The 15,423-nt window shown below is 34.4% G+C and overlaps 1 protein-coding gene across 3 annotated transcripts in view; it reads left to right on the top strand.

Moving 5' to 3' along the window:
* The window catches only part of LOC126252907 (probable phospholipid-transporting ATPase IA), a 631,593-nt gene extending 617,268 nt beyond the window's left edge, over positions 1 to 14,325 (top strand). For all 3 annotated transcript variants that reach the window (XM_049953883.1, XM_049953884.1, XM_049953882.1), the window contains one exon: positions 6,026 to 14,325. In XM_049953883.1, the coding sequence (XP_049809840.1) occupies positions 6,026 to 6,123 (98 nt within the window). In that variant the 3' untranslated portion in view covers positions 6,124 to 14,325. The remainder of the gene's footprint in view (positions 1 to 6,025) is intronic.
* The last annotated feature ends 1,098 nt before the right edge of the window (positions 14,326 to 15,423 follow it).

The raw sequence follows: 15,423 nt of genomic DNA, 5'->3' as shown, positions 1-15,423 counted from the left end.
AGCCATAATTAATGCTGCTATCAAAAGTTTAAATATGATACGTATTTCCTGCAAGGCAGATAGTTATCACAACACAAATAATCTGATTTGTTTTCTGTTCTGTGTAGAGCATTTGTTTTGCTGGGAGATGATACTTTTCATAGGATTCCTTCCTAGGCTTGTTATTAAATTACTTAGTGTGATGTAGAAAATTAATTTAAAATGTTACTCCAGAACTCTGCTGTTCCTCCATTGGTAACAAATTGTGATTTAAATGTTCACATAGGCATACAGAAATTTGATGGTAACCTGTGACATGTCTGTTTGTCACAATTGTTTCCTTAGATCCTGTACACTCTCTTGCTGAGAGAGAGAAGGGGAAGGGTTTTTTACTCATTCATGTGCATCGTACCTCACTACAGACAATCTGATTCTAGGTAGTCACAGTTCAGCATGCCCTTTCACAACTCTGCTTCAAGAAAAAGAAATTGTGAGCATGTTTACTGTAAACAGGGCTTGTATAGATTTAATACTGGTTGGTCAGAACCTATATTCTACACCATAAGTTGATTGAAACACAGTTTGACCCAGATATGAAGCAGCAGCAATTAATCTGGATCTTACACTCATTCAACAAAAATGAAACAGGCAACAGGTCTGGCACAAAGATTAGTGTGCAGTTTCTTCCGTGTTAGCAAATTATCTTACTCACATTTCAAGTTAGGACACTAACTGGAGATTATTGTGTTGAAGTGCAATTTTCAGGGTCCTTCAAAAATGACCAGGAAAAGGGGCCAAAGGTTGCACTGCAAAGCGTTTTGTTCACAACATTACCAAACTTAGGTCAATCACCACACTCATTTTGTGAGCTAGAATGTCCCAAATTCACACACTTCCACATCCAGTTTACAGGCCAAATCTCTCTCCTGTAAATTATTTCTGTTCGAAAAGCACACAATATCATTTATGGGCATTGTTTCACTTCCCAGAGTGACTGTTTCTGCCTATGAAATACTCCTGGTAAAACCTTTCTGAGGAGACATGCATTGGAGTGGTTAAAAAAGAAAAAAACGAAAGAAAGTGACTTGAGGTGACGTAGCAATGCATACAACTTGAAGCAAGATACTTTGAGGAGATCCACGGGTTATTTTTCAAGAAAGGAAGGATTCACTTTAGTTTACCCAACCTTTCAAAGTGACATAATTTTCAAATGACTCCAATAATTTCTTTGGGAATACATTTCTTTCTCAATTTCCATCTCCAAACCCCCCCCCCCCCCTTTGCAGTGAAAGTTATTTTATTTTTATGCTAGTTAATCGCTTCTTACCTCACAGACTTCAAGCTTAAACGTTATTGACTGCTGACAGATTGCTGATGAAAATGTTTATAGGTGTTATGCTGCAGTTTCCATTCATTGAATCTCTGTTGATTTGACAAACATGTAGCATTCAAGTATATAACTTTTTTAGATGATTGTGAGGAAGAGAAGGTATTGATTGGCAACTTCTAATTTCTTTTTTCAGTTGCAAGCTATTAACATAAGACAGTGCTAGTGCATTACAGCGCAAGGAAGTATGTATTACATTTTCATTCTTAGTGTTGCACAGTGTGTGCTATGTTAATTAGCAGTCTAGCAGAAAAAGTATCGCTCAAAACATTCAACTTTATAATTTTTTTTACCTACAGGAAAAGCTGTTGTTGTGGTGGTCTTCAGTCCTGAGACTGGTTTGATGCAGCTCTCCATGCTACTCTATCCTGTGCAAGCTTCTTCATCTCCCAGTACCTACTGCAGCCTACGTCCTTCTGAATCTGCTTAGTGTATTCATCTCTTGATCTCCCTCTACGATTTTTTACCCTCCACGCTGCCTTCCAATACTAAATTGGTGATCCCTCGATGTCTCGGAACATGTCCTACCAACCATTCCCTTCTTCTAGTCAAGTTGTGCCACAAGCTCCTCTTCTCCCCAATTCTATTCAATATCTCCTCATTAGTTATGTGATCTACCCATCTAATCTTCAGCATTCTTCTGTAGCACCACATTTCGAAAGCTTCTATTCTCTTTTTGTCTAAACTATTTATCGTCCACGTTTCACTTCCATACATGGCTACACTCCATACAAATACTTTCAGAAACGACTTCCGGACATTTAAATCTATACTCGATGTTAACAAATTTCTCTTCTTCAGAAACGATTTCCTTGCCATTGCCAGTCTACATTTTATATCCTCTCTACTTCGACCATCATCATTTATTTTGCTCCCCAAATAGCAAAACTCCTTTACTACTTTAAGTGTCTCATTTCCTAATCTAATTCCCTCAGCATCACCCGACTTAATTCGACTACATTCCATTATCCTCGTTTTGCTTTTGTTGATGTTCATCTTATACCCTCCTTTCAAAACACTGTCCATTCCGTTCAACTGCTCTTCCAAGTCCTTTGCTGTCTCTGACAGAATTACAATGTTATTGGCGAACCTCAAAGCTTTTATTTCTTCTCCATGGATTTTAATACCTACTCCAAACTTTTCTTTTGTTTCCTTCACTGCTTGTTCAATATACAGATTGAATAACATTGGGGATAGGCTACAACCCTGTCTCACTCCCTTCCCAACCACTGCTTCCCTTTCATACCCCTCGACTCTAATAACTGCCATCTGCTATCTGTACAAATTGTAAATAGCCTTTCGCTCACTGTATTTTACCCCTGCCACCTTCAGAATTTGAAAGAGAATATTCCAATCAAAATTATCAAAAGCTTTCTCTAAGTCTACAAATGCTAGAAACGTAGGTTTGCCTTTCCTTAATCTTTCTTCTAAGACAAGTCGTAGGGTCAGTATTGCCTCACGTGTTCCAACATTTCTACGGAATCCAAACTGATCTTCCGCAAGGTCAGCTTCTACCAGTTTTTCCATTCGTATGTAAAGAATTCACGTTAGTATTTTGCAGCTGTGACTTATTAAACTGATAGTTCGGTAATTTTCACATCTGTCAACACCTACTTTCTTTGGGATTGAAAAAGTTATTCTGCGGTATTTTGCAGCAATTGGTGCAGTCTGAAGAAAATTTTCAATGTGAAAAAAAGATCAGTATCTGAGTAAACTTTAAACTGTAGATTGGTTGGGGGCCATATTTAAAGAGAATTCATGGAATCTGACTTTCAAACATAAATTTTAATGGCCTAAAAGTATACTAATGTTTTTCCATGTTCACATGTTCAAAGCACTTGCAGCTGCATATGATTACAGAATTTCACTACTTGATGCTTGTTGAATGAAAGCTAAGAACAGTGTTTATTTGGGCATCAAGCAATCATGCAGACTGCTTGTTATTTTTTACAGTATATTTCCAAAAACATAAAATGATTACTCCACATGAAGCACATAATCTAAAAGGTCAGAAAATTAATTTTGCAAAGAAGTTATTACTTTCTGTAAAAATAAATGCTGCTGGCATCTAAGTAAATACAGTGTTCATTTGTCCTTGCTGGTTGAGGACAATTTACACTGTACAATTTGTACAATTTATTTTTCTAGTGGATTTGATGCAATAATTCTTCTGCGTATACAAATCCTGAACAAATGATCAGCCATCTCAAGTTGCACATCACTACAAAATGACTGAAATATTCTGCATTGCCTTCTCATATTTTTATTAAAATTAGGGAAAAACTAGCATAACAAATATTTCTTATTATTGCAAGTAATAACTTTTATTGAGTTGCTCTATGGAAAGCAAGTGAACCACTTTTTGGAATGAAACAGGGAACCAATAATTAGCTAGACATTATGTGGCATCCATCATAAATTTTGTTTGCCTAAAAATAATGACACGCTCATGATGCTAAAATCATAAATAACAACTGGCTTTTCCTGCATACTTTTGCATAAAATAGAGCAGACAAGAAAATTTTTGATCATGGAAGTACACAACATCTGCATAAAAATGTAGAAGCAGTCTTCAAACAAAAAGGAACTGTAGTTGTTATTGCAGAATGAAGTCATAATGTGATGGTAATAAACATATAACTTTGCGTGTGAAATTCATTGTTGAACTATGAACTCAGATATTATGATTTGCAAGTTTACATTTGAAAGATTTAAAGAAGCAAAAACAAGAAAGAAAAATTGGTATTTGAGTTTCAAAAAGTGTTGTAGATTTAAAAGATAATACTTGATAGATAATATGTAACAGAAAATGCACATGTGGTGGGAAAAGTTATCATCCGGAGTACATATTATCATTACATTTCTCCACAAACATTAAGACAAATGACAATAACAAGTCATTGTGACAGCAGATGAAAAGACTAGAATGAAAACGCTGTCTCGGAAGTGATGAATTACATAACATAAAACAAATAAAATGAATGAGCTGTGAATGTATAGTTCCTGTCACACATGCAACACCCAAAAAATTTCCGTGCTGTGTCAAATAATACTGCATAGCTCTTTTTCATGAGGCTTTTGTATAATCTTTGTTGTAGCCTTGTTACTCCTCAAGGAAGAAGCAAAACAGCACAGATAATTTACACCAAGAGTGTTCATGGGCAGATTCTGAATCACTTGCAACATTTCTATGCATTATGAAAAGAAAATCACTTGATGACAGTGAAGCAAAAATTAAAGAATCAAAATGTAAATGTTGTAGAAAAATTCTTGTAGAATGTAAATACTTTTGGATTAAGGGAGACCACTCACCAACTCACTAAGTTGTCAATAAGCTCACACAAGAAGAAAGAAAACTTGCTTGCTTTTGGAGTAATCCTTTTTACATATAGAATGGTTAAATGGTGTAAAGTCTAGGATGGAATAACAACACTGTGAAAAGGATAGACTGTTACTTACCACATAGAAAATACATTGAGTCAGTGAAAGGCACAATGAGAAAGATTGCTAAACATTTAAGCTTTCAGACAAAAAAGTCCTCCTTCCAAAATATAAAAGAAAAGCACAACTCACCCACATACTTGGTCATGGTCTTAAGGCACTCAGAGACAATGGCCATGTGTGCATGAGTGTCATGTTTGTTTGAATGTGTTTTCAGTTTCTGAAGGAGGATGTTTTTGTCTGAAAGTTTAAATGTTTAGTAGTCTTTTTCATTGTGCCTGTCTGCCTCACATCATCTCCTATGTGTTGAGTAGCAGTCTATCCTTACCAATTGTTGAATATAATAGAGGGAAACATTCCACGTGGGAAAAATATATCTAAAAACAAAGATGATGTGACTTACCGAACGAAAGTGCTGGCAGGTCGATAGACACACAAACAAACACAAACATACACACGAAATTCAAGCTTTCGCAACAAACGGTTGCTTCATCAGGAAAGAGGGAAGGAGAGGGAAAGACGAAAGGATGTGGGTTTTAAGGGAGAGGGTAAGGAGTCATTCCAATCCCGGGAGTGGAAAGAAAGACTTACCTTAGGGGGAAAAAAGGACAGGTATACACTCGCGCGCGCACACACACACATATCCGTCCACACATACACAGACACAAGCTGACATTTTTGGCCTTTACAAATGTCTGCTTGTGTCTGTGTAGGTGCGGATGGATATGTGTGTGTGTGTGCGAGTGTATACCTGTCCTTTTTTCCCCCTAAGGTAAGTCTTTCCCCTCCCGGGATTGGAATGACTCCTTACCCTCTCCCTTAAAACCCACATCCTTTCGTCTTTCCCTCTCCTTCCCTCTTTCCTGATGAAGCAACCGTTTGTTGCAAAAGCTTGAATTTCGTGTATATGTTTGTGTTTGTTTGTGTGTCTATCCTCCTGCCAGCACTTTCATTCGGTAAGTCTTACCATTTGTTGTTTTTTCGAGTGATTGTATTCACATAGAAATATGGGGTAAATCAGAACAAAAATAGTTTAGAAATACGAAATTTCTTCTGACTGTGTGATGTATCAGTAAGGAATAGTTTCTCTATGTTTAATATTTTAGTATTTTTTATTCTTTATGCAACATACTTTAAAAATCAATGTTACATTGAAAATTTATAAGAAGATATTGTCACATAGTTCACTGGTAATAAATTCAGTTCTTTTGTTGGCAGATGGCTTTGCATTTTCTCAAGAAGAAGGTGGTGCTGTCACACAATCAGAAGTTATTCGTGCTTACAACACCAACTTACCAAAACCGGGTGGCATGTAAAATATAAGACATTTTTATTACAATCCTGCATGTGCAAATGTGATGACATTTGGACTAGTTACTGCAGGATTTAATTTGCAAACTATTGCAGCTATTGTATTCTATGAATGCTGGTATTAGTATGCATCAGAGATTTCACAAATGGTGTTTGTGGTGTATGTCTGTGCGTTTGCTGTACAGTCAATTTCATATTATGTAAAGTACATTTTTAGTTTTTATTTTCAAACCAGTTCAGTGTTTCATACTGAATGGATCTCAGTTGAAGAAAGGAAACAGGGTACATTATGCTTTACGTAACTGATCTGGAAACATTATATTTCTTTATTATGAGTATATTCAACAAAATTAATTAAGTCTTAAGTGAGTACTTACTGTAGATACCAACAGTATTCAGCTTTCAAATAACAAAATCATCAGTGGTAAGTGCATCACTGTTCAGATAAAGTATAAATCTGACAATGAGGTCACTATTTCTAACTGTGACACTATTTTCACATTGAGTGTTCTTCCTTCAGTCATCAGTACCTCCAGTTCTACTGTTCCTTCTGAAAAAGGTATTTTGATAGAAAATGGTGTTGCTAAAGTCAATATCTGCTTGTCAGATACATTACTAATGTTGTAAGTTGTCACTATTTCATTTTCTATTAATAATTTAATCCAGAGAGTCTTAGCATGTGTGGGGATTTTTTTTTTTTTTAAATAGTCATTTTTAATAGTCACCTTCTTTTTTATAATACATGGACATACATTTTTGTTACTACATTTTGACATCAAAAACCATCAGTTCAGTGTGATTTAGAATAAGTTGTAGACTTTGCCTCATTCAGTTATGTTAAATTATGTGTAACCAGTATAAACCTTTAAACAGAGACTGAGTTGAAGTTATAAATATTAAATCACTGGTGAATAACAGTGAAAGTACCATATACTCATTTTCCAGCAGTAGTCAGTCAGAAACAGTGTTATCAACCTGTTTCACTCACAACATTATAGAATTTCAAAATATAATGAGAGTAAATTTTAAAACAAACTAAGGTTATCCAAACATTCTTTTTTACTAGTACTCGGAATCAGGAGTTTGTTTCTATTGGTTTCATCCAGTATTGTAAGAGTAAGAATTTATGCTGTTTATAATACATATTAATTGTGCATACAGAGGTGTAATGGTTCTTATGTGCTTGTATCAGCCTTTGTATTTTATATATTCAGGTGTTTTTAAAGTGTTGTGCCAGATACAAAGTTACTGACAGCAAAAATTGAAAGAAAGACATTTCCCCTCCACCCTCTCTGCTACAAATGCAGTTTTATTGTTATTTGAAACCGTGTTACTAATCAAGAATCAGTAACTTGTGAGTGAATGTGGCAGCACGTCCATCGTGAATGTGGTAAATAGATTCAAAGAAAAATTTTGTTAACTATACTATATATGAATGCATTCTGAATGTTCATATTTTCACTTTCGTAAATTATATTTAAAATAAAAAGTAAATTTTGCTATTTTAAGTGTTTGTGTTGCAGAGTATATGCAATAATATCCAAGAAACTAATAAGCCTGTCATGACATATTGCCCATAGCAAGTATGTTGTTCACTTCTTGTTTTTTATCTGTGAAAGTCATCATTATAAATCTATGAGTGTAACACTGCACTGTGCAAACACAATATACATTTCAATGGAGCTACACAATTTTATTGGTAACATCATTTTGCAATTGAAACGAAGAATCATCCCAGATATACCTGTAATGGTAAGTTATACACAAGGACAATTCACTGTTTCAAATTTTATCATACTTTCCTTAGCGGAACAGAGTGCTGTTATACCACGTCAAAGGCAATAACAAATTTATAGCTCATCTTACTACCCAGCACCCCACTTTGAAAAAAAAATCTTCCATGTTGAAAACTTTGCTTCATTACAGAGACATCAAAATAACATCTGCTTCCACATAATGTGTCATTAAGTATTATAGTGTTTTCAAAATTTTATAACCATGTCTGTCTTGCAGTAACAGTGAGTGATGTAGCAATGAAATTTTATGATGCAGCCAACTGTTGTTAACTTCCTCCATTGATACTGTCACAGAGATCTGTCAACATCCGTCATAAGAGATATTTGCACATACCATGGATAAAACCCCAAGGTGAACACAAAAATGGCAAGCTCTATTTACATTGAAGATGGCTTTATAGCTCTAGGCCAAAATATTATTTTTTGTTGTTGCTGTTGTCTTTATGAAGCTCTCCCCACTAGTCTATCTTGTTCAAGTCTCTTCATTGCTGGATAACAACTCCACCTTACATCCATCTGACTTGTTTAGTGTACTAAAGCTTTGGCCTACTTCTACTATTTTTACCCCTTAACACTTCGCTCTATTACCAAATTAACTCTTCCATGATGCCTCAGAATGTGTCAACTGGACCCTTTTTTTAGTCAAATTTTGCCATAATGTTTTGTTTTCTCCTCAGTTTGATTCAGTACCTCTTCATTAGATGTCCAATCTACCCATCTAATCTTCAGCATCCTTCTGTAACATCACTTTTCAAACACTTCTGTTCTCTGCTTGTTTGTATTGAATATCATTCACTACTCTATAAGACTACATCATAGACAAATAATTTCGGAAAAGATTTCGTAACACTTAAATGTATATTAGAATAGCAGCCCGCTTTGGCATCACACAGATATAGTAAACAACACACAACTTGCCTTGCGTAGTGTTAATAAATTTTGTACATAAACCTTCATCGTAAATCAGTCTATTATTGATGAAAACAGTGTCAGTATCCTGAGATACATATAGGCAGAAAAAACATGGTGGAGAACTATAATTCATCATAGTTCAGCCAATATTCAGTGGAGCATTTATAAATTGTGTGCACAAATCTTTCTCATGAATCAGTTATCAATTAGTGAAAACCATATCAAAATCCCTAAGGTAGTTCCTGAAACTAGCTGTCACATACAGACAGAAAAACACAGTGGGGTACTTTAAATTGTATATATGTACCATTGTTACAAATTTCTATTTTTCAGAAAAACTTTACTTGCTCTTTCAAGTCTGCATTTTATGTCCTCATCTACTACTTTCAGTGCCTGAACTTCTAATCCCATCTCTCACTATCACCTGATTTAATTTGACTACATTTTATTATCTGTTTTTTACTTTTGTTGACGTTCATTTTGTAACCTATTTTCATGACACCATCAGTTCCTTGTAACTGATCTTTCAAGTCCTTTGTTAAGTCTGACAGAATTACACTGTCAACAGCAAAACATCAAGTTCTTATTTCCTCCCTGTGAACTTTAACTTCCCTTTCCAAATCTCTCCTTGGTTTCCTTACTTAATGCTGGATAAACAAGTTGAATAACATCAGGAATAGGCTATGGATCCCTCTAAATCCCTTCTCAACTAGTGCTTCCCTTTCATATCCTTTGACTTATAACTGCAGTGTGATTTCTGTACAAGTTCTAGATAATCTTTTGCTCCTTGTGCTGCATTCGTGCTACATTCTGACTTTCAAAGAGTGTATTCTAGTCAACAATATTGATAGCTTTCTCTAAATCGCGTATACTATAAATGTATGTTTGTTTTTCTTTGTTGTATCTTTTAAGATATGTAGTATGGTCGATACTGCCTTGTGTGACCCTACATTTCTCCAGAATCCAAATTGATCTCCCACAAGTTTGCTTCTAGAACTTTTTACATTATTTTGTAAATAATCTGTGTTATTATTTTGTAACTGTAACAAATGAAAGTGATGGTGACATAATATTCACATCTGACAGCACATGCCTTGTTTTAGACTGGGATTGTTTCTGTAGTTCTTGACGTCTGAATATTTTTCAACTATATATCAAGCACTTGTAATTGACCTAAATAATACTACTGTATTAACCCCCTACTCATCAATGTTAGTAGTGCTGGTGAGTTGGATCTAGGAATTTTGCATTTAGATGCTGTAAGTTATGTTTTGTGTTTCTACAAATAGCCAAATCATACCTTCCTCTTTACCATATAATGGCTGTCCTAAATTGCGTAAGATTTATATATCATCAAAAGCAATTGTGATGCATTGCTTTTTTGTATACATCCTTTTTGAAGGCTACATGGCCAGAACAGAAATTTTCTTTCAGTTATGAGTTTGTCCTGAAAGATGACAGTTATGGGAATTCATTGCTTGTGGCTGTTCATTCTTAAGTACTCCTGTATTCTTAGTATAAATGTCAATTTAGTATACCCAGTATTGTTATTGCTGACTGAAATGCAATGGTTTCTAATGGATCAGTTCGTGCCATGATCATGTTAAAAGGTAACATGAAGCTCTTTTGGAGCATGCTGCTCTCTACATAACTTTCTGAAGTGTCTTCATGCATAACAGAAGGGAGTAAGTTACGATTTGTATGGTATAGAGGACCTTGTAATAGGCATTGGCATGAAATATGATTTTGCTTTTGGATTATTATAGTCATCTTTTCTAGGAACCGAACTGTCAGAAAGGTAACTGTTAAACAACTTCATTATTTCAGAAAATGCCGCTATAAGATTTGATGTGCTACAAGTGTTTTATCAATTAATTTTGGTGCTAACAGTAACCTGTAAAATACCCTGGTCTTGCAGGTGAGGTATGAACCAATAAACACAAAAGCATTTGCAAGCAATTAATATGTAAATTATGTTTCCTGTTTTTGACAACTAATCTCAGAATGAGGTATCTCCTTGAATCTGTCATCATCATCCCCACCTCCACCTTTTTCCCCTTTTTTTGTAATGATGGTCTTTTTTAGCTACCATTCATTTTATAATATTTTGATACCTTGCAGTATTTGTTAAGAGTTATACTACTGGAAGTTAACTGGGAGAAATATGAAGTCAAATACTATAGTTTTGAGGGGAGCAATGGCAATGCTTCCCCCATGTGGAAATCAGTCAGGCAGATGATGACTTGAACCTCAAACCAGAATTAACAGATTCTACTTTTAAGAGTAGTTTGGGACAAAAGATTTTATCATATCTTACATGTGAATCAGCATAATATGAACTGAATGAACTATTCAAAACTGCTTTCTTTCTCCAAGATTTTAACATTTTCATTCATTAGAACCCAATTAAGACTTGCATACTCATGCAGTTGTCATAAAACAGCTGATACAAGGAAACTAATCGGTGAAGAGGAATAACACACTCCACACTCTTAGAGTTCAGCTGTTGACTAAACCAAATACTTTTCTTTAAGAAGAGTATCAAAAACATTTGACTCTCCACAAACTCAACAAGAGAACAATTAATATGCCAGTAGTTGAAAGATTAATTAAATGTGATTCATTTTTTAATTGCCACAAGGAAATTTGTCTCACTTCACCTGCTAATATGATTGTTTTAATTCAGTGGCCTATGTATTTATTGTTCTTTGATGTTATATTAAGACTGTGCAGCAAAATAATATTGTTGTAATTTTAAGTGTTGTAGATGGGTATGCTTAATTCTTCCTACATGTGGCACGAGAAGTGTATGTCTCAGAATTGTCAATTACATTAAAACGCAATGTTTCCTTACAGTATGTAGCTTATGTACAAATTTACATCTATGTATATGTTAATACTTTTGAGTGTTGCTCGTGAACTTTAACTCGCCTTACAATTGTACATAAGTGTATATTTGTGGAAATAAGTTTTGTCATGTGTGTGATTGCACTGTAATTTTGTGCATCATCAGAAATATACATTGGAGCCCTGTGTCAATAGTTTTGTGTTCTATAATGTACTATTTACAAACTGTCATCAGTCACCAAGCTATATTATCTCTCTTATGTACCTGCTGCAGGTTACATTTGTCCTTTAATATGCCTCTACAATCTTGTTTTGGAGGAACTTGTAGATCCTAAATTATCTCCTAGAGTTGGCATATTGTCCTTGCATAGTATGGTTACTGCTGCCGTCTGAACTGTCAGATGTATACACACATTCCACAGTCCTGAAATTTAGTGTACTTTCGATGCAAGATGATTAAATTACAACTTAGTACAAATGTCCTTCTTACAACTTCCATGTATTTGAATATTACAAGTATATTTAAATAATACAGTTTCTAATTTCTCATTGTTAAATGCTTATGTGTGTTGTGGTTCTTCAAAATAAATTAAAGTAGCTAAAGATTTATCTGAACATTGCTATGAAGGCAAATATCACGCTTTAACAAGAATCTCTGTAACATCCAAAAAAAGATATATCAGTGCTCACCTGAACAGAAATTCCAATTCAGGTCCTTTTTGCGAATGTCAATTCTCCTCCTCCTCTGCTTCCCCCTCTCCTTTTGCTCCATTTTAATTCATTTATCTGTACTTAGTTATCATTTATCTGCTCTTTAGTTATTGGTTTATCTCAATTTTTCTCTGTTTACAGGCTTTCCATATCTGTAGCTTCTAACTGGCTTATATAAACTTCTTTTTATCTGTGATTAGTTATTTTTCCAGTGTATTGCATTCCTCGCATCTCTGTTCAGTAAAAGACATAGAAGTTTTAGTATGTCTGATATTACAAGTTGCCAGATTCTCATTTTCATTTAGAACTTCAAGAATTCCTTTTACTTTTTGGATCATAGCGTTGCACTTCAGAGAACACAAGGTTGAAACTTATGAAATTGTGTAAATATATGGGTAACTCTAATATATGGGCTACAATACTGGAAAAAGTGCTAAATATATACTTTCAAGTTCTCATAGACCATAGAATTCCATAATGAGGACAGACTGAAAATTCATAATATTGTCCCTCAGAATTAAATGAAGCAAGTTCCCATTCAGTGTTTTGTTTATCAACATCACATCAGTTACAGATGTTCTTGAAGTGTTACAAAAGTAATACAAAAAATACTGACATCATGATGTTTCCCTGTTAGGTAACACTGAATATAACCAAGCTTTTCATACAAAGATGTTCTACTTTTCCTCTTAACAAGAATGAATATTGTTAGTGGGTGCCTGTTGACATACCTCTCGCATACTGTTCGATGTATTTTGTCACAGTTCTGCACTACCTGGAATGTGAACATGAACATGATTTTTGCAACCTGTTAATTGAAAGTGTCATACTTTTGTTACTATTTCAATGTGCTTAGTAACACCTGACATTTTAAAAGTAATTTTGTATTAAAAGCAAGTCCAACCACTACAAATAAAATAGAGGGATATCAGGAATGTTGTACATCATGCTCTGTTAATCATATCTGATTTGCCTTTCTTAATCATATTTTTATTTAACATACACTTCACTCAGTAGACCTCATCCCCTCCTCCTGTACTGTATCTTACATACTCTCCCACAGAAAAGAAACAGGCGATGAGAGATCAGTAGGAAACATACTTTTAAATATATGACATGGATACAGTATTGTTACTATTTTTTCGTGCAGTATTGATGAACACATATTTGAAACCTTTTTGCTATATATTTTTAATGCCTCATTTTGTGGATACAGTTACATTTAGTAAATTATAGTTGTGTTTGATATTGTTCTTAAGAGTTTGTATGTGTGTGCATGTTGGCGGGTGGGCGTGCACTTGTGTGAGCATGCTTGTGTGAGCACACACGTGCATTTCCTCCAAGGAAAAATGAGCAATTGCCTACTTTCATACTTATTTAATTTTATGTTAGGCCAGAACTGACTTCTTAAGTACTGGCGCAGTGATTGTATAATAAATGATATATTTTACTGTTCATTTAAAATGTAAGTAATTTTAGTAAGTTAAATATTACTGAAAAATGTAAAATTGGAATGGGTATATCCCTGACTGAAATGTCTTCTACTCCATGTAAGAACCACATTACATTTAGCATTTATATATAATCACCAGACAGTTGTGCTCTACTGTTTCGCACATTTTACTCTGCACTAACCTATTTTATCGGAGGTCGCGTGCATGTCAGAAACTACTGTACTAGAACCTGTGAGGATAATGACTCTGATAAAACAACTGTAATGATTTATATTTTCTGTGTATAGTGATAACATAATAGAATGTTACAAAGTTGTTAAATAGTAAGCTCTAAGAACATTATTTTGTAAATAAAAGGGAGCATGCAAGGCATATTTTATTGTCCTATGTATACATAACAATATTTTTATGGGGACATAACTTTTAATGTTTTCCATTTGTAAATTTCAACATACTGATATACAGATAAAAATTACTTATAAATGTTTGTAAATTTATTTATTCTTTGGAAAAAATGTGTAAGCAAATATGAGTGAAGCAAATTAAATTTCATGATAAACCAAAAAGTGATTATTGTTGCATAATGTATCACACTTTAGATTTGTTAAGATAATCATTTGTAGTGGCTCTGCAAAAGTAATGCACTTGCGGTAAGTGAATTATCTCATACTTAACAGTAATTAGCATTGAAAAAAGGTAGTATCTGAATTATAGCCTTTTATTAAACAAATAGAAAATCCATCTTTTGACTGGAAAGACGTACAGTAAATTGTTTTTGTTATTATGTGACCACTATTGCTTCTCGCACAGATATGCTTGACCAGCTTGAACATCAGATCTTTCATACTGTCACACAGTAACCACAACCAAGTCCATGAATGAATACAACATTAAACACTGAAAACATGTTTATTATGGACACCATTGTGCAGATGGAACAAAACTGTCTTATGCAAGGAGAGTTCTGCTGTTTTTCAAGCATCATGTATTCCAGAAAATGCAAACATTACATACAAAATTTAGAGAATCTTCTAGAAATGATAAATAGTTATAAGGGAAACTCCCCATCATACACCCTTCTGGTTTAATGGTAAAATGGCCCAGTGTATAGCGTGTCAAAAACTGAACACATCAAGAATGAAAACAGGAAGGTGTTCTGAACTGTAAAAAAAAAAAGCAAAATAGAAACATTGAACGGTCCAAGCTCAAGATGTGCAACCTCGAGCGAGTTGCAAGAACCCTGGCATCATGGTTTTGTGATCACAGTTTGGACGGTGAAGCAGAAGGTCCATGTTCAAATCTTCCTCATGTCCATTTTTTTCCACAAAAAATGAACTTTCTATCACTGACATGTATATTCTCCTTCCGTAATCTTGGCAATTGTCATACTGTACATTGGTTATAGAAGATGAGTCATGTGGGAAGAGTATAGTAAAGTCACAAGTAAATATGATGAATAGTGAGAGCAGATGAGAGGCTAATAGAGCTCTCACAGAAACGAAATCAACAAATAAACGGGTGTGAACATTGTTACAACAAAGGAATTCAAGAGCCAAAACTTCCAAAATGAAACACAAGAGTCATA

Source organism: Schistocerca nitens, chromosome 4 (assembly GCF_023898315.1).
Source record: "Schistocerca nitens isolate TAMUIC-IGC-003100 chromosome 4, iqSchNite1.1, whole genome shotgun sequence".
Taxonomy (NCBI): domain Eukaryota; kingdom Metazoa; phylum Arthropoda; class Insecta; order Orthoptera; family Acrididae; genus Schistocerca; species Schistocerca nitens.
The sequence above is the reverse complement of the archived record's forward strand: the minus strand, read 5'-3'. Positions and strand labels throughout refer to the sequence as shown.